Source organism: Eleutherodactylus coqui, chromosome 10 (genome assembly GCF_035609145.1).
Source record: "Eleutherodactylus coqui strain aEleCoq1 chromosome 10, aEleCoq1.hap1, whole genome shotgun sequence".
Taxonomy (NCBI): Eukaryota; Metazoa; Chordata; class Amphibia; order Anura; family Eleutherodactylidae; genus Eleutherodactylus; species Eleutherodactylus coqui.
In genome coordinates, this window is record NC_089846.1 from 129,878,548 (window position 1) to 129,896,218 (window position 17,671).

At 48.5% G+C, this 17,671-nt stretch overlaps 1 protein-coding gene across 1 annotated transcript; it reads right to left on the reverse strand.

Annotated features, from left to right (window-relative positions):
- Positions 1–2,090: 2,090 nt before the first annotated feature.
- Positions 2,091–17,392, reverse strand: PHF6 (PHD finger protein 6). The gene is made up of 10 exons (XM_066581847.1): positions 17,287–17,392; positions 13,144–13,317; positions 12,939–13,040; positions 9,037–9,170; positions 7,828–7,871; positions 6,726–6,892; positions 6,219–6,362; positions 5,701–5,805; positions 4,405–4,538; positions 2,091–2,854 (listed from the first exon to the last, which is right to left on the reverse strand). Exons 2-10 carry the CDS (start codon positions 13,279–13,281, stop codon positions 2,725–2,727), a joined length of 1,098 nt encoding a protein of 365 aa, XP_066437944.1. The 5' UTR covers positions 13,282–13,317; positions 17,287–17,392; the 3' UTR covers positions 2,091–2,724.
- Between the last annotated feature and the right edge of the window lie 279 nt (positions 17,393–17,671).

Below are 17,671 nucleotides of genomic sequence, written 5' to 3' on the forward strand. Positions count from 1 at the left end.
CAAAAAGGTGACAGATTTATTTAGTGGGAAAAACCCCTTTAAAGAGAAAGGCAGATTAATTTCCTGACAGGGTTACTAGCAAATACACCCCAGGTCTGTGCTGTGGGCGCGATCAGAACGTACTAGGTTAACCTCTTACGGAAATATGAAATACACATTTTAAAAGTGCGCCTCTGCATCTTTAGCGGGAAGCGAGTGTCATATTTGCGCCCCACAGAAATCAAAGAGCTCACGCACAGCGCCAGCTGAAAAGTCACAACAGGGACACAGCACTGGAAAGGGGTCCCGATGAGTATGGAACACAGCCTCCAGGTCCTCACATTTGAGCCCCATAACATAGTTTATGGGGGCTCAAAGGTTAGGATGGGTTTGTGGATCATTAAATGTTCAGTATGATTTAAAGGGAACCTAATGATTACCAAATATCTGAAAGGTCTCCCGTGTGTACGGCTTTACTCTGGCTACAAGCATCCAGCACCAACTAAAACCCATTTGCCTTCTATCACATTTCCTTTGCCTGCAGTGGAAAGAGGCTCAGCATCCGGGACGGCGAGAGTGATTGTCACATCCATTAGCAAATCAAGATTGGTAGTAGAGACAATAAGTCCATAGGAACCCCGCTCACACGAATCTTACGCTAATAAGCTGATTTCGGTCATGTGATTGATCACCGATGTCGGGCACACATGCAAATGTCCAATGGATGCTTAACTTAGGATATTAAACCGGCTACAAGGACATCCTCATACGTCCATCATTCAGCAACGACTCCTGGAAGAGAGCGTCTGGGCAGAGCTCAAACGAAAGAAAAAAAAAAAAAGCAGGTACTTTTACAATTTCACTTCAACTGAATGGCTTTTCCAGTTTCATAAAAGTCCATAAACTACATAACGCAGTTAATTAACTTTTTTTTTAGCTTCCGATCACCAGCAAGAACTGTGTGTCCATCCAAAGGCTAGCAACTAGAGATGAGCGAGTATACTCGCTAAGGCACATTACTCGAGCGAGTAGTGCCTTAGCCGAGTATCTCCCCACTCGTCTCTAAAGATTCGGGGGCCGGCGGGGGAGGAACGGAGGGGAGAGCGGGGAGGAACGGAGGGGAGAGCGGGGAGGAACGGAGGGGAGAGCGGGGAGGAACGGAGCAGAACGAAGGGGAGAGCTCTCTCTCCCTCGCAACTCACCTTTCACCGGCCCCTGAATCTTTAGAGAGGAGCGGGGAGATACTCGCTAAGGCACTACTCGCTCGAGTAATGTGCCTTAGCGAGTATACTCGCTCATCTCTACTAGCAACCTGTCCAGGTAATGCGCTTACAGAGGTGCAGGGTTCAAGAGCGGCGATACAATTTATGAGCCCCTTGCCCGAGAGATACCATGCTTTATCGGAGAACTGGTCATGTTATAATAGAGGTTTGTTAACCTGCTGGACATCGTAGTATTGACTCCACACTGAAGGAGGTCTTAGGACACATTCACAGGTGACAGATTTAGTTGCAGAAACTTTCTGCGACCGACTGTGCGCCACACATGGAAATGGGAGTGGGTGCAGCAGGTGCACGGATTTATACCAACCCCATATATGTAGGTTTATGGAACAATCAGTCATTTCTGCAATAAATCTACCACTTGGGAACATACTGTACCGGAACATTTAAATGGTTTACAGCTTAAAAGGGAACCAGTCATGTACTTCATGCTGCACTCGCTGATGTGAGTCAATGGTTCCAGCAGCCTGACACTTATAAGGAAAGTTTTTTGGGAGTGTTCACTATTTGGAATGGGAGGAGGCGGAGCGAAGTTCCGAGACTTAACTCCGCCCTGTCCCATTGCAAATAGTGGAGAGGGGGCGGAAGCTCGGTGCACTGCTCCCGACTCTTCCAGCCTCCACCCCCTGCAGAGAGGGACACCGTATATCAGCCAGTGTGAATACCTGGCCGATATACAGTAGTCTGAATAAGCCCTAAGGGACAGACCACTGAAACCAGCATGACTGTTACTACTTAATGCTGTCAGTAAGGCGGCATACAGTATATGACAAGCTGCCTTCACTATTTATCCCTTCCTTGTAAAATTACACAGCAGACAGCCGCAGGTTCTGTTAATACATAATATATTTATGCCGGGAAATAGAAATGTACAATATTGCTGTACCAAAAATAAAATCCTGCCACACTGAATGGCCGTTGCTCATCTAAAAGGGACTTCTCTTTCTGATCACTTGAACAGACTGGAATGTCAAGGAACTGGGGATATTAGGGAAAAAAAATGAAAAGGCTACCAACATGTGAGATGGCAAATATTTAATTTATTTGCTGCCACATGGGAAGCAAAATACCTTGCAATCCACTTCTAGCCAATCAGGTTTCTTCCAGAGTCCAGAAATTTTTGAAAAAAAAAAAAAAGCGCCATTTTAAAAGCAACTATTAAAAAAAAAAACAATAAAAAATAAAAAAAACAGCATGAAGTAGATGCAAAGAAAATAGAATTGCCCAAAACACTGAGTTTAAGGACTCCAAAATATCATGAACCATACAGTTTTGGTACTTAGAAAATGGTTGAAGAGAGGGGAGGAGAAAAACAAAAAAAAAAGCACCCCGCCCCAAAAAGATTTTTTTAAATCTTCTCTAAAATGCAACTTGGAAAAAAATGTCCAGCATTCCCCCATCACAAGTGTGCAGCGCACTGCCATGCTTCTGCCACATCCCTCTGATTTTAGTTGCTTTGGTCTTAATTTCCGTTGACCTGTGGTGGATTGTTATTGCCATGTACATCTGCTGCGTTCCCTTTGCTCCGGCTCTCGCGCTCCTCATCTTCTTCATCTCTTTCGTCATTCCCGCTGTGATTTTTACAATACAGCCTGGAGGAATAGGAGTATATAAAGACATAACGTGACAAAGCATTCATAGTAGCAAGTGACGGCACACTTAACATCTGTCAGAATGTGGGTCAGACATAAGCTGATCAGTCCCTGGTTAGCAGCTGAAGAGGAGCCAAGGGGCTGTGACATGTTTCTGCAGTGCCCATACAAATCATGGGGTTGCACCAAGGCCAGACGTAATGGGCATTCCCTGTGCCCAAGTCTGCAGATGGTTTACATATCCATGTTGCTACAGATCTCATCCTATGCACTGCACAAAATCTGCAGAGAGAATTTAAAATCCACACCGTAAGTCAATTTCCACGAGGACGATGTCTGCAGCGAGTGGATGAGTTTGTTACATTTTAACTGCTTTGTACTTTTTTTTTTTTAAACCTGCGCAAATCTACAGTATGTGAATTTCTTGCAGAGAAAGGGGGAAAAAAAATTTGCTCTAAATGGCTTTTTAAGAATTTGAACACAACTGAAAAAGCTTCGAAGGGGTTTTACAGGATTGGAAACACATGGCTACTTTCTTTCAAAAGTAGTGCCTGCTGACAGCTTGTGGACACTCACTTCAATGGAGCCAAGCTGCAGGACTAAAACAAGTGCGGGGCAGATTCTGAAAGAAAGAAGCCATGTTTATCTAATCCTGTACCATTTCTAGTTGGTTTGTTTGCTTTTCCAACTTTTTTTTTTTTTTAAAAACCCACTATGGACTGGGGCAACTAAAAAAAAATAAAAATAATTCCTCTACTGAGACTTTCCTAATTTTTCTCATGGAGGTAGCTAGAAATGAAAGTTCAAGTATACATAAAACAGTACATCAAACTTATATTCTAGATCTACATGTAAAAAGAATTGCAGCTTTATAGAAGTACGGGTGCAGACGACCATATATCGGGTGGGTTTTCACGCCCAGCCGATATACGGCGTCTCTCTCTGCAGGGGGAGGAGGCTGGAAGAGCCGGGGCAGGGCTCTGAGCTCCCGCCCCCTCTCTGCCTCCTCTCAACCCCCCGGCACTATTTTCAATGAGAAGAGGCAGGACAGGGGCAGACCTAATTCCTGGAACTTAGCCCCGCCCCTTGTCCCGCCTCCTCTCATTCCAAATAGTGCAGAGGGGCGGAGAGGAGGCAGAGAGGGGGCGGGAGCTCAGAGCACTGCTCCCGGCTCTTCCAGCCTCCTTCCCCTGCAGAGAGAGACGCCGTATATCGGCTAGGCGTGAAAACCCGGCCTATATACGTTCGTCTGAATGCACCCCAAGTCATTTGCAAAGTTAAAAAAACAAAAAACAAAAAACAAAACCAAACTAAACTCATTTAACTATCCGTTTGCAAATAATGAGTGGAAACATTATCTACATCCAGGAGCTGAAAACCCATCCTGCGCATACAAATGAATGGCTCGTTACAACACTATGCCGCTTGGATACACATACATCATGCAAATGTGTGCAGGATGGGATTTTAGCCTTCAGGGAAGGGGGGGGGGGGGGGGAAGAGGTGTCCATTCACTGACTGCAAGCACTTGTCATAAAAATCATTCTTACTTGTAAATTCCTCGTGACATGTTTTCAATATATTTAGCTTTATCCTGAACGCCACAATGATAATGATATGTTTTCACGCAAGCCTTGATTTCACATCCAATAGTAGCACCTAGAAGGCCGCATAACGTGCACTTCTGTGTAGGAAACATGAAAGAAAAAAAAGTTGTGAAAAATGGGAAAACATATGAAACTATAATTTTTTTTTGTTCTCCTTTAATTAATACATTCCAAAGAGAAAACTCTAGAAACATGCACAAAAGTACTGTAAAGAAAGCCTGCACAGTGATAGATTCACTCCCTGTTTTGAGCTCATGCTGGTAACAACAGTACATTGCTTCACCGAAATTCAGGCTACCATCATGTGTTTGAGCAAATGACTACTTGTATTTCCCATAAAAACTCTGAGGGTCCCGCTGCGGAGATCCCCACTGATCACTAGAACAAGGGGACTTCAGTAGAGATGAGCGAGCGTACTCGGATAAGCACTACTCGCTCGAGTAATTGGCTTTATCCGAGTATCGCTGTGCTCGGGGCTAAAGATTCGGGTGCCGGCACGGAGCGGGGAGCTGCAGGGGAGAGCGGGGAGATCTTTCTCTCCTTCTCTCCCGCCCGCTCTCCCCTGCGACTCACCTGTCAGCCGCAGCGGCACCCGAATCTTTAGACCCGAGCACAGCGATACTCGGATAAAGCTAATTACTCGAGCGAGTAGTGCTTATCCGAGTACGCTCGCTCATCTCTAGACTTCAGCATTCACCCAAACACTGTCCCTAATTCAGCTGTCTTCACTGATTTTGGGCTCCTCCCAGCAGCTGGGGATGGCCACATAGAAGTCTATAGAAAGACTGCCAGCAGTGGGACCCCCCACTGATCACAACTTTTGAAACGTCTCTGACACATCAAAAGTTTGTGAAACGTGCAGTTATTCTTTACTATTTGAGAAACGGGCCTAAGGACCCATTCACACACAGCAAATTCCAACCCTTCAAATTAAAGTTAAAGGGGTGACATTTGCTGGGATCCGTGACAAAATCTTTCATCACGGATTTTGGCATGGATTTGCTGCAGAAAAATCAATAACAAATTAACTAGATATTAAAGCACCTCCAAAAAGGTACATTATTGCTTTAACCACACCCACTTCTCATTGTTTCTTTTTGGCAGTGAACACAAATGTCGCAAACTTAGCAGAATCAGAGATACAACTTTTTTTAAACTGCGCACTTTCTGCTGGAATCAGGCATAAATACGTGTGAGGGAATACATTGCAGGGCATATGTAAAACGGCCAGATATTTACCATGCGTTTGCCACGTTTCATTTCTTGTATCACAGTTTTTATGTCAAAATCTCCAACTTCGGCCCTTGAGGTGGTTGTCAGCTGGACTGTACCAGAGGAGAAAAGCTAGAAAGAAGACAATCCTGTTGATGGCATGGAATAAGCACTTGATTTTTCTACAAAGCAGAACCTTTACTATCCCGTGCCCGGCGAGGCGCACACAATACTTTATCCGTGTGAAGCAGTTTTCACATCGGGTTTTTAAATCCAGGGGTAGTTCCATCCTCCATGCAGAAAACAGCGTGGGGACAGAACCTCAATAACACCGTAGAGCGAATACACATTTGTTTCCGTCTCACAGTCTCCGTTCCCGTCAGCCTTTTACACTGGATAGAAAAGCGCCGAGGGCAGTACGGAGAATTCATTTAAGGCGGATGCTCAGATATTTTGATCAGAACAGACATATTTTGAAGTCTGTGTGGAGGACTAACAACAGATCAGACTAAACCAATTTTAGGAACTAATGTACCAACACCTACCATGCACTTGTAGTGAGCTGCTGCTTTTTTTGCATTAAATAGATGAAGTTTCCCTCGCGTTTCATTTTCTTCATCCCCAGCATGACAGAAGCCACATTTCGGTCTACTGTCACTGGGACTGCTTCTGTGGGGTGACCGGTCTCTCTGTAGGGAAAAAAGTAGCAGCACGGTATCAATTTTTCTGCATATCTTAACATTAGCGAATACAAATGTCACATATACAGTATTATGCTTTACAGGTTTCTTATATCGCCTCAAATACTGTAAGATGTTACTTTGAAAGCACGTAGGTCACCAATAACAAATAATGTGGCTTTTCAGAACCACGCACATTAGCCTAAATTTTGCCGCCTATAGGTTTATTTTGTAGGGCGGCGTGAATATAGATTTTTGGCACATAAAAGCCATTGCTGCAGCCATGTAGCGCCAACCATAGGGCGCTCTTTATAAAATGAGGCCAGAATTGCTTTAACCACTTCCATGCCCTGTACCCCCGCCATAACGTACGCTGGAGCTGCTTTCAGTTTCCTCCGTACAGTGTGAAGAAGGGAGCCTGCTCTCCTCAGACTGTCCTCTGGAATTTGCAGTCCTTGACTTTCCACGCGAGCCCCTTCCCCTACCACGGTTACGAGGCGACGGACTCAAGTCTCTGTGGCTGAACTCTTCTAATTCATCTGAAGTATCAAAAAATACAAAAGGGAAAAAGTGTAAAGTGCTTTAGAATCAACCGGCTTGTGCATTCAGAACATACGCTCAACAACAGCATCCCAGCAGTCCGCAATACAATAAGAAAACCGTAGAAGCTGGGCTCACATGGTAAATGTAAGACAAGTTCAGAGAGGATGCAAAGCTGCCATCTAGAGGCAATCGCTCAGTACAGCAGTTGTCTGGTCGGCAGTCCCGAGTGCCAGGAACATTTTATAGCTCTTGGATCCTAGACTGATGATCACAGCACACAGATTTCTATATTACAGCCAGTGTGATGAGACTACGCCAACAGCAACACAAGTCATTTACTTCCACTTACAGGGTGTAAGCTGCCTAAAATAAACCATACTTAGCTCTGGCTGACTTGTAGGACGTAAAAAGAAGAGGGGATGGGGGGGGGGGGGGGGGTGTTAAAGCTGTCGCCTATAGGAGTCCATTATGTTCCAGTCCTTAATTTTTCTAAAGTCATCTGGAAAATGACAACAGTGTTCTAACTGCTTGATATGGGTTACTGCTCTGGATAGGCCATCAGTGGTTGATGGATTGAGGTCCACTCGGGACCCCCCATCCTTCTCATCTGACCCAATGTCCAGTGCAAAGGGATGGATGTTGTCATCAGTGGTCAGCGCAGGAAGTGCGGGCGCCAGCTTCGCTCCCATTGAAATTAATGGAAGAGTCGCACTGCTGGTCCCCTTCCTGCCTCTCTCCTGATCAGGACATCATGGACAGTGGTCCGGATGATCAGCTGATGGGCGGGCATCCAGAGTGGCAGACCCCTACCTATTAACTACTGATGACCTGTCCGGAGGATAGGCCATTTGTGGAAACGAGGCCAGACAACCCCTTTAGGTTCAGCTTTCAAACTTGTTGCCTTCCACGATGTTCCCAGATGAATATTTACCTTCCGAGTTATGCATCTGTTCTTTGTGTTTCCGGCAATAAATCCTAAAATAGCAGGAAGAAAAACAAAAACACAGTTGAGACCCATTAAGTTTAAGGACAGGGCTTAAACACATTTTTAAATGCCCAGTTTACAAGTTCTGCCTTTACAGAACATTCTTGTGCATTTGCCATGTTTATATACCAGCAGTGCTTCTCCTGGGGCATTTCACTGAGGATTGCCAAGCCATAAACCAAAACTCATCCCATCTATTCATTCCTCCCTGACAGTGCTTTAATAAGTCCAGACAGACACAGCAATTACCTGAACTGCAAGGCCTGCCCCACCGTGCCCGAGAGAAGGCAACGACTGCAGTACCTGGAAGTGTCCTGTGACCATCACAAAGATTGGATGGGGGGTATGGAGACAAAACTCCTCAAGAATGCTTGTTACAAGCAGACTGAATCCAAGAAAACGGACACCATCCATCAATAGCGGCAAAGTAGGCAGTATAAAAGGACGGATTCAATGCACCCTCAAAAAGTACAAATTCAACAACAAACCTTAGGCAAGATTAAACATTATACTTGGATATAATTACCAGGAGACAGAAAAATCATTCATGAATGGAAAAACTGCTGCACAATTAGGACCCATCAGGTCATAAGAGCAACAGACTGAAAGCCCATTTACACGCAAAGATAATAGTTCAAAAGATAGGATTTGAGCAATTGTTTTGCATTAACTGCTAATGGGCATTAGTGTCCATTAGCAGCTTACCACCTTCATTTGCATGTAAATCACCTTTCAGGACCTGAATGCAGAGAACAGCAGGTGGTCTGTTCTCTGCATTCAGCTCTTTATACTGCCGTGGGGCTGCAAGTTGAATACAATGTAATCAGTGCTCCCATGGAGAATACAGCACAGTGGACAGAAAACAGCATGCGGTCTGTGTTCTCTTCTGATAATCGTTGCATGTAAATGGCCCTTACGTTTATGGAAAGGCAGGCGAGTAATAAAACATATACCCGGCCTCAGCCGCCCCTTTCCCATCAGTCACTAAGCAGGAGTTTATGTGGCTCATATGACTCAACATCTCAGTTTTAACCATCGCTCTCCAAAAGCTAAGGTCCTGCCCTAGCGCTGGCATGCCACTTTAGGGTTTGTTTTTTTTTGGCCAAAGCAACGTTCACCATTTGACCACCAACAACCAGAAAAAGTTATTCTTACAGGTATATTCCTTGTGATGGGTTTTCCTGCATCTGGGCTTTATCATGCAGAGCGCAATGATAGTGATAGGTCCTGCGGCATGTCTTCACCTCACACCCAATTGTAGCCCCGGGACAGTGACACAAAGTGCACATCTAGTAAGACAACCAGAAAGAAAGAGGTTAGAGACACACATGCAGAGTAAGATCTACTAAGATATCTGGACTACCTGGGCCCATTCATTACTGTGGCTACAGGTCCCTGTAGACAAGCAGGTTCGATTGAACGAGCGAATGACGTCCGAGTTCGCTCTCATGCAGCCCGTTTATACAGGCAGATACAGTGTTGGCTCGTTCAAAAGAGAATCATTCAGGCGGTCACATTGGCTGTATAGGTGAATGAGAAGGACTGAACGAGAGGTTTATAAGCCTGCATAAAAGGGACGAACAAAAAGTGAATGAATCTCGTTCAGTCGTCGGCGCACGTTTAGCATTCGCTTACGCTTGAAGAATTATTCAGTCTGAAACCTTTAGGCTGGGCTCACAGGGCGGATTCTTGGCGGAAATCTCGCGGTTTGGCCGCAGCGAAAAACCGCGAGGATTTCCGCCGGGAGAACCGCCGCTGCAAAACCCGCGGCGGCTTTGAAGCGGCCCGGCCGCTCGCTCTTCCGCTGCGGCCGGCGCTCCCGTAGGAGGAGAGCGTGGCCGCAGCGGAAAAATAAAAAAAATAAAAAATAGACATTCTGCGGTAGGCAAATCCGCGCCGCAGTGGCGGCTTCTGCCGGCTTAGCCGCAGCGGACTTGCCGTCCCATGTGAACGAGGTTTCTGAGAAGTCTTGTCCACATGGCTGGCTAATCCCGGACAGAATTTCCGCGGCAAATCCACCCCGTGTGAACCCAGCCTAAGTGTCAAGAAGAGAACACGTGTCCATGTTTACATTTTATCTTTACAGTTAATATCCCCAACCGCCTACTACAAATACGCAGTGGGCGCTGCCATCATTGGAATAGATTAAGATCAAAAGCCTCACAGATTTGCGAAAACTGCTGTAATCCATTTCGAAAGAAAAATCATAATATAAAGAAAGGCTTGGTTGCTCAACATCTTCTGACTCAAAGCCCCCAGCTGATGCAATGTTGTGGAGGAGGGCATTTTTCTTTTGAAATAGATTACAACACCGTTTTTGGCAAATCTGTGAGCCTTTGTTCTGATTCTGCAGCCATATATCGTCATGCCGGTGGTTAGTGGACTGGGAAAAGCACAACCGACCAACTGGTTTTGTTTTGGAGTTGTGCCAAAATTTGGCTTGCACATTACGCAGCGTAATTTTGAAGCCCCTTTGGGGTTAAATTGCGAGTCACATATTGTTGTGTGAGGCTGATGGTACATTTTACGTGTTCACAGGCACAAGTTGAGCTCGGATGTTGAATTTCAGTATCGCAGCTACCATGCTTCTGCAATGCCCTGGTTATAAAAAAAAAAAAAAAAAAAAAAAAAACACAACAACTCACCTAGCCGCCGGCGTCTGTGTTCCTCGCGCTTGCCTCCGGTGCTGTGGCAGGCTGCAGTCCTCTGTGCCGACAGGATTCTCTTCTGGTGACAGGGCTTTGAATACTGCTTAGTATTGCTTTTTTTACCTTATTGCTTACATTCACCCTGCCACCACCGCCTGTGTTCCTCGCGCTTGTCTCCGGTGCTGTGGCAGGCTGCAGTCTTCTGCGCTGACAGGATTCTCTTCTGGTGACAGGGCTTTGAATACTGCTTAGTATTACTTTTTTTACCTTATTGCTTATATTCACCCTGCCACCACCGCCTGTGTCCCTAGCGCTGCTGCAGTCCTCTGCGCTGACAGGATTCTCTTCTGGTGACAGGGCTTTGAATACTGCTTAGTATTGCTTATATTCACCCTGCCACCACCGCCTGTGTCCCTAGCGCTGCTGCAGTCCTCAGTGCTAACAGGATTCTCTTCTCCTGATAACAGGGCTTTGAATCCCCCGCCTCCAGTAAGCGTTGTGATTGGAATGAGCGTCAGCCAATCAGAGCCGGCGCTCAATGAACCAGTCACCGAGCTTACCGGAGGTGCGATATTCAAAGACCTGTTATCAGGAGAAGTGAATCCTGTTAGCACTGAGGACTGCAGCAGTGCGAGGGACACAGAGGCCAGCGCCTGCGCCAGTATAAGAAACACCACGAAAATAAGAAAAATATAGGAGTCTTATTTTGGGGGAAACGCGGTATTTATGTGCTGAGGTGACATTTTCTGCCCTGGAACGTTAAATTACTCCAACTCCTAAAGACTGCATATCGCCAATATTTCGGTATCCAGTTAGGCGATCAGGACAAGCACTTTATTTGAAGTTAGTGTATCTATAAAACCAAAAAGTTAGGCCTACTAAACAAAATATGTCCCATTCACTTTCCTCAACCCGAAATAAGAGTAGTTGATTAATTTTAAGAAAAGAAAGAACTCCAAAGCATATTTTTAGTATTTTGATTTGAGATTAGTACATCTTAAAAACCAGCGCTAACAAACAAAGTGTCATATTTGTGTTTCTCAACTCAAAAATTAAAGTAGTTTATTTTGAGAAAGGAAAAAAATTTCAAAGTGCATTTTTGTGGTCCAGGGTAAGCGGAGGTGTAACCGCTGGGATGGCGAGCGATCACGAGAATGAAGATGCGGCACCGCTTTAGCTTGCATCCCCTTTCTTACACAGCAGCCCCCTACTACGCAGTGAATGGCAGTTCTTGTACAAGGCTGGCTGTAGTTCCCAGCACTGCCAGGTGACACAGTGCACCAAAATTAGGAACGCAGAGGACAGACCCCCCCCCTCCACCCCCCACCATCCATCATAATGTGATTGTTCTCAATTACCATGTAATCTTGTAGATCTGATACCTTTTAATGGCTAACAAAAAGCACATGATGTTAATGCGAGCTTCCAAACCAACGCAGGGCTCTTCTTCAGGCTTAAACCCTGTATTGGTTCGGAAGCTCTCATTAACATGGATTTTTGTCAGCCATTAAAATGTATCAGATCTACAAGATTACTTGGTTTTTCTCACTGAGAACAATCACACTTTGCTCTACTGGCTGACATGGTGCTAAAGCCTTTTTTTGTTGTTTTACATAATGTGATGACATATGCTAGCATTCAGTTAACTACCACGATTCCTCTCTTCTGAAAGAAATGGTCACTGATGAGATCACCTCTGTAGTATAAGTTAAAGGGGTTGTCCCGCGAAACAAAGTTGGGTCTATACACTTCTGTATGGCCATATTAATGCACTTTGTAATGTACATTGTGCATTAATTATGAGCCATACAGAAGTTATTCACTTACCTGTTCCGTTGCTATCGTCCCCGTCTCCATGGTGCCGTCTAATTTTCAGCGTCTAATCGCCCGATTAGACGCGCTTGCGCAGTCCGGTCTTCTCCGTGTTGAATGGGGCTGCTTGTGCTGGAGAGCTGCTCCTCGTAGCTCCGCCCCGTCACGTGTGCCGGTTCCAGCCAATCAGGAGGCTGGAATCGGCAATGGACCGCACAGAAGACCTGCGGTCCACCGAGGGTGAAGATCCCGGCGGCCATCTTCGCAAGGTAAGTAAGAAGTCACCGGAGCGCGGGGATTCGGGTAAGCACTATCCGTTTTTTTTTTTTCAAACACATGCATCGGGTTTGTCTCGCGCCGAACGGGGGGGGGCTATTGAAAAAAAACAAAACCCGTTTCGGCGCGGGACAACCCCTTTAAGCCAAAGATTGCCAGGGTAGCCGAAACTAGCAATTATCACCGATCACTGGAGAGGAAAGCTGCAGATGGCTCTGGGGAGAAAACCTTCCGACTACAAGAAGGCTGAATGTATTGCCTTTAGTAACAGTACAACAATGTATCGCTACAAGTACATAGTTTGTAAACTTTGCAACATACCAGTTTCTTTCCCCTTCTCAATTCCTTCTGTATGTCTTCTATAGAAAATCCACCAAGATTTTCACTGTCCGATTGTGAAGATACAAGTGCAGAAGAAAATAGCTAAGGAGATAATAGAAGCAGTCAGATTATTGATGACCGTAGTCCGCTCCAAGCCTCACAGGAGGTGAAGTCTATGTATAGAGAAACGGAGACGGATACCAACCAGACATCTGTGGTGCGCGGAGACCTTCTGGTTGCTGGAGATCAGTAGCTGCCCACATTCCTTTTCTCGGTTTGACCTGCAGAATCCACATTTACGTTGCCGCAACGATCCTTTTTTCTGTCCAGAAGAGCCCGACATGTTCTGCAGCTCGCTCTGCGACAAGTTCACAAAACACTGGGGACAAAGTAACAAAAAGGGCAGAAATAAGTTACTGGACCAGAAGGGTGATGTTAGGTCCCACCCCAGGAGATGCAGGCCCTAAGGCCCGATGCCCACGGGCGGATTAGAATTATAAAACCTGCGCGGTAGATCCGCGGCTCTAACCGCCCATAGGTATGTATTAGCAGCCGCAGGGCAATTCGAAAAATGTGGATGTGATTTTTTTCCCGGCGTGCGGATGTCAAACACGGGAAGAAATCGCAGCATGCTCCATTTCCTCTGCGGATCGCTTCCATTGAAGCGGTCACGGGACGGGCCGCGGGAAAGCAGGAGATTCTAAAAATAAATAAACGTCACATCCGCCGTGCTGAAGAAAGAAGTTCCGTCTGGCAGAGGAAATCGGTGCTGGAGAGGTAAGAAAGTCTTTTTTTCTCCCCATGTCCGCGGGCACGGCTGGATACCGCAGCGGTGCAAGTGGACATTGGGCCTAAGGGCTCATGTCCACTAACAAAATTGAATTGCGGATTCCGCTGTGAAATCCGCATTCAACTTTGCCCATAGGGATCCATTGGCCATCCGCGGGCAATTAGATTGAAATTTGCACCGGCGGATGGCATTTTAATGGATTTGCGTTTTCTCCCACACGTGAGAGAAAACGCAGCATACTCCATTTTCTGCGGGTCTCCAGCACGGACGGCTCCCGCAGAAGCCTATGGAAGCCGTCCGGTCCCGCGGTACACCTGCAGCTGAATTTCTGCTCTCCGGGCGCAGGAGAGCAGGAGTTCAAAAAGAGTGCACAGCGCATGCTCGCGGCACGCTGCCGGCGTGCTGAGCGCATCCACCGGGCAGAGAGAAAGAAGATCCGGCCGCGACGGACGGGAACCCGCAGCGTCCGGACAGGTAAGAAAAATCTATTTTCAGGCCTCATGTCCCCGGGAAAGGAGGGTCCCGCTGCGGGATTCTGCATGGAGAATCCGCACGGGCCCGAATCTCCTAGTGGACATGAGGCCTAAGAGTTGTAGGTTTCCCCTCTTCCACTTCCTACAAGGATGGGGCTCTGCGCTGTAAGACCCAAGACTCTTTAGGCCGGTTTCACATGGCTGATAAACTTGCATGTCGAATCTTATCACATTCCTCGGAACACATTGCCAACTGTTTTCAACGGGGCAGTAAAGCCCATCACACGGCGTGAGATGGCTGAAAACAATGGAAAACACTTGCCGATCCTCTAATGCGGCTGAAAGCGGCGCCGGAGATTTGCTACTTCACAGGAGGGATGGGAGGCGCTCTTGCAAGAAAAACGCCTCACATTAGTGTAAAAACGCACGTTGGCGAGCGCGATGTCGATCCACGTTTCTCACCCCATATAGCGCTTGCCCGTGTGTAGGTGGCCTAGAGGGCACTGCCAGACCCTCCTCCACAGCTCATCATTCATTGGTTAGCGGAAGAGGGATTTCACACTCGCTTCCAATTGTAAATTAGATGACGAGACCTGAACCTGCGGAGGAGAACCTGCAGATCTTAGAGGAGCCGCCCCGATGCATCCCAATCAGTTGGAGAAGAAGTCTGTCTGATGTTGATATTGGCTACATTAAGGATCCCCATCAAGAATACTTAGATTATAAGCGTCTGATTGATGGGGATGTGACTGCCGGCCCCCCGAGGGGCCCATTCCTGGCCTCACCATAAGGGTGGCTGCAAATGTGCGCAAACTTCCCATTACAGCTGATGGGAGATCAGGGGCGGTCACGCACTTCATGTCACATAACTGTAAAGGGTTGTCAGGGACTTGGGGTGGTTTTTTCTGTTGACATTTGCCACTCAGGATCCCCGGCGATCAGCTGATTCCCAGCGCCATCGTCAATGTGGGCAGAGCTGGAAGCAGATGGCGCCGATGACACTGCAGCAGCCCAGCTTGGTACTGCAGGCACTTCCTGTGAGTCCATGCTGACAGCGGCTCCAGCAATCAGTTGATCAGTGGGGATCCCAAGTGGAAGATCCTCGGCGATCATTAGCCCAAAATGATGGCCAACCCCTTTAGTAAACTGACCATTTGGTCACATATCAGCAAGGAACATGGGACCAAACGCCCCTTACTTCAGGACCTGTGGGGGTCCCAGGGGTCATACATTCATGTCCTGTCAAAGCTCCTGATGCCCTTTTACACAGGCGATAAGTGTGGGTGCTCATCTATTGTGTGTGAAGGGATCAGTGATCGCCCGACGCTCTGCCTCTATATACGAGATGCTCTGCGACAACGATGGGAATGTATGGAGATGAACGATCCCCGAACAGTCTGGATTACCTCCGTGCTGGCCCTTTAATTGAGCGCCGTATCCTTAGTCAGTGCTCACTGCAACTCATAATTGAGCTGTGCAAGAAGACCCCTTTAGGTAAACCCACTTTAAAGGTACGTTCACACGTGGCGGAGCTGGTGCAGATCTGCCCCAAACTGAGCGAGGTGGGCACACAGCCTCAAGTAGCCGGTGCCCAGCTGGCAGCCCCCAACCTGCGGGCACACAGCCGTAAGTGGTCAGTGCCCAGCTGGCAGCATCCAACCTGTGGGCACACAACCTTAAGTAGCCGGTGCCCAGCTGGCAGACCCCAACCTGTGGGCACACAGCCTCAAGTAGCCGGTGCCCAGCTGGCAGACCCCAACCTGTGGGCACACAGCCTCAAGTAGCCGGTGCCCAGCTGGCAGACCCCAACCTGTGGGCACACAGCCTCAAGTAGCCGGTGCCCAGCTGGCAGACCCCAACCTGTGGGCACACAGCCTCAAGTAGCCGGTGCCCAGCTGGCAGACCCCAACCTGTGGGCACACAGCCTCAAGTAGCCGGTGCCCAGCTGGCAGACCCCAACCTGTGGGCACACAGCCTCAAGTAGCCGGTGCCCAGCTGGCAGACCCCAACCTGTGGGCACACAGCCTCAAGTAGCCGGTGCCCAGCTGGCAGACCCCAACCTGTGGGCACACAGCCTCAAGTAGCCGGTGCCCAGCTGGCAGACCCCAACCTGTGGGCACACAGCCTCAAGTAGCCGGTGCCCAGCTGGCAGACCCCAACCTGTGGGCACACAGCCTCAAGTAGCCGGTGCCCAGCTGGCAGACCCCAACCTGTGGGCACACAGCCTCAAGTAGCCGGTGCCCAGCTGGCAGACCCCAACCTGTGGGCACACAGCCTCAAGTAGCCGGTGCCCAGCTGGCAGACCCCAACCTGTGGGCACACAACCTCAAGTAGCCGGTGCCCAGCTGGCAGCATCCAACCTGTGGGCACACAGCCTCAAGTAGTTGGTGCCCAGCTGGCAGACCCCAACCTGTGGGCACACAGCCTTAAGTAGCCGGTGCCCAGCTGGCAGCCCCTGTAAGCGTTATCCAGCGGGGCTTTAGAGGGAGATCCCACTGATCTACCCTGAGGACACGGGCATCAATACTTGATCAGCTGGGATCCCGAGCGGCGGACCCCCGCCCTGCGGATGGCTCATTAATAGCACTTCCCTGGAACCCCCTTAAACCTGAGCATCCATGAGACCCCCAGACAGTGTAACCCTCAGCCACACCGATTGCAGGGGGCAGTCAGGGGACATAAAGGGGCTCTTACTCGGAACGATTTTCATATCCGCCCGTGTAGGAGCCCCCTTAGCTGCCTGCCCTTTGCAGGGGACTGTAGGCCATCCACACGCTGTGCTACTCCCCCACATACAGACGGTTACCTAGCAACAGGCAGTGAGGGGTGCCTCCTTATGCTCACAGGTAGCCGTGTACATCCCCACAGCTGGCAGCACTGTCATCACCCCCCATGTGACAGCTCCAGGGATGTCACCTCCCCCACTGTGCCATCACACTCCTCACTGCATCACATGGCGCCTCCACTACCCCCAGTCATCATTCATCCCCCTGACGCCCCCCACAATGGCACCCAGCGGGCCTCCCACGTCCCCACAGGCGGCGGCTCCCGGTACGGCAGGGAGCCCCGGGCCCGCCGCACTCACCCGCTGAGCCCGCGCCTGCCGGCCGCACTGTCACTCCTGCCCCAGGAACAGCTCCGGAATCTCTAGTGTTTGTTTCCTTTCATTCGAGGACGCACGACGTGCTGACGTCACGCCAACGGCGGGAAGAGCCGTTACACGCCCCCTGCACGCACGCCGCGCATTAACCCCTCGCTGCCCGCGGCGCGCGTACGAGTCACGTGCTGTAGCTTGCGCACCCCTTCGTGCCCGGCGCTCTGCCAGTTCTATTGGCTCTTCCCTCGCTGGTCTCCCACACAGGGCAGCCATCGCACTCCTCTCAGGGCCGAGAGGCTCACTCAGAAAAGCCCATTATCATTCAAAAAAATCGTTCAAACGAGCGAAAATGTACTTTAATCGTTTGGTACAA

Excerpts from the sequence above, each read along its gene's own strand:
- PHF6 (XM_066581847.1), bottom strand. The coding sequence starts at position 13,281 with ATGTCGGGCTCTTCTGGACAGAAAAAAGGATCGTTGCGGCAACGTAAA. Across the intron at positions 13,041-13,143 it reads CCGCGCACCACAGATGTCTG|CTATTTTCTTCTGCACTTGT; the intron begins GTTGGTATCCGT and ends TTATCTCCTTAG. Across the intron at positions 9,171-12,938 it reads TGAGAAGGGGAAAGAAACTG|ATGTGCACTTTGTGTCACTG; the intron begins GTATGTTGCAAA and ends TTGTCTTACTAG.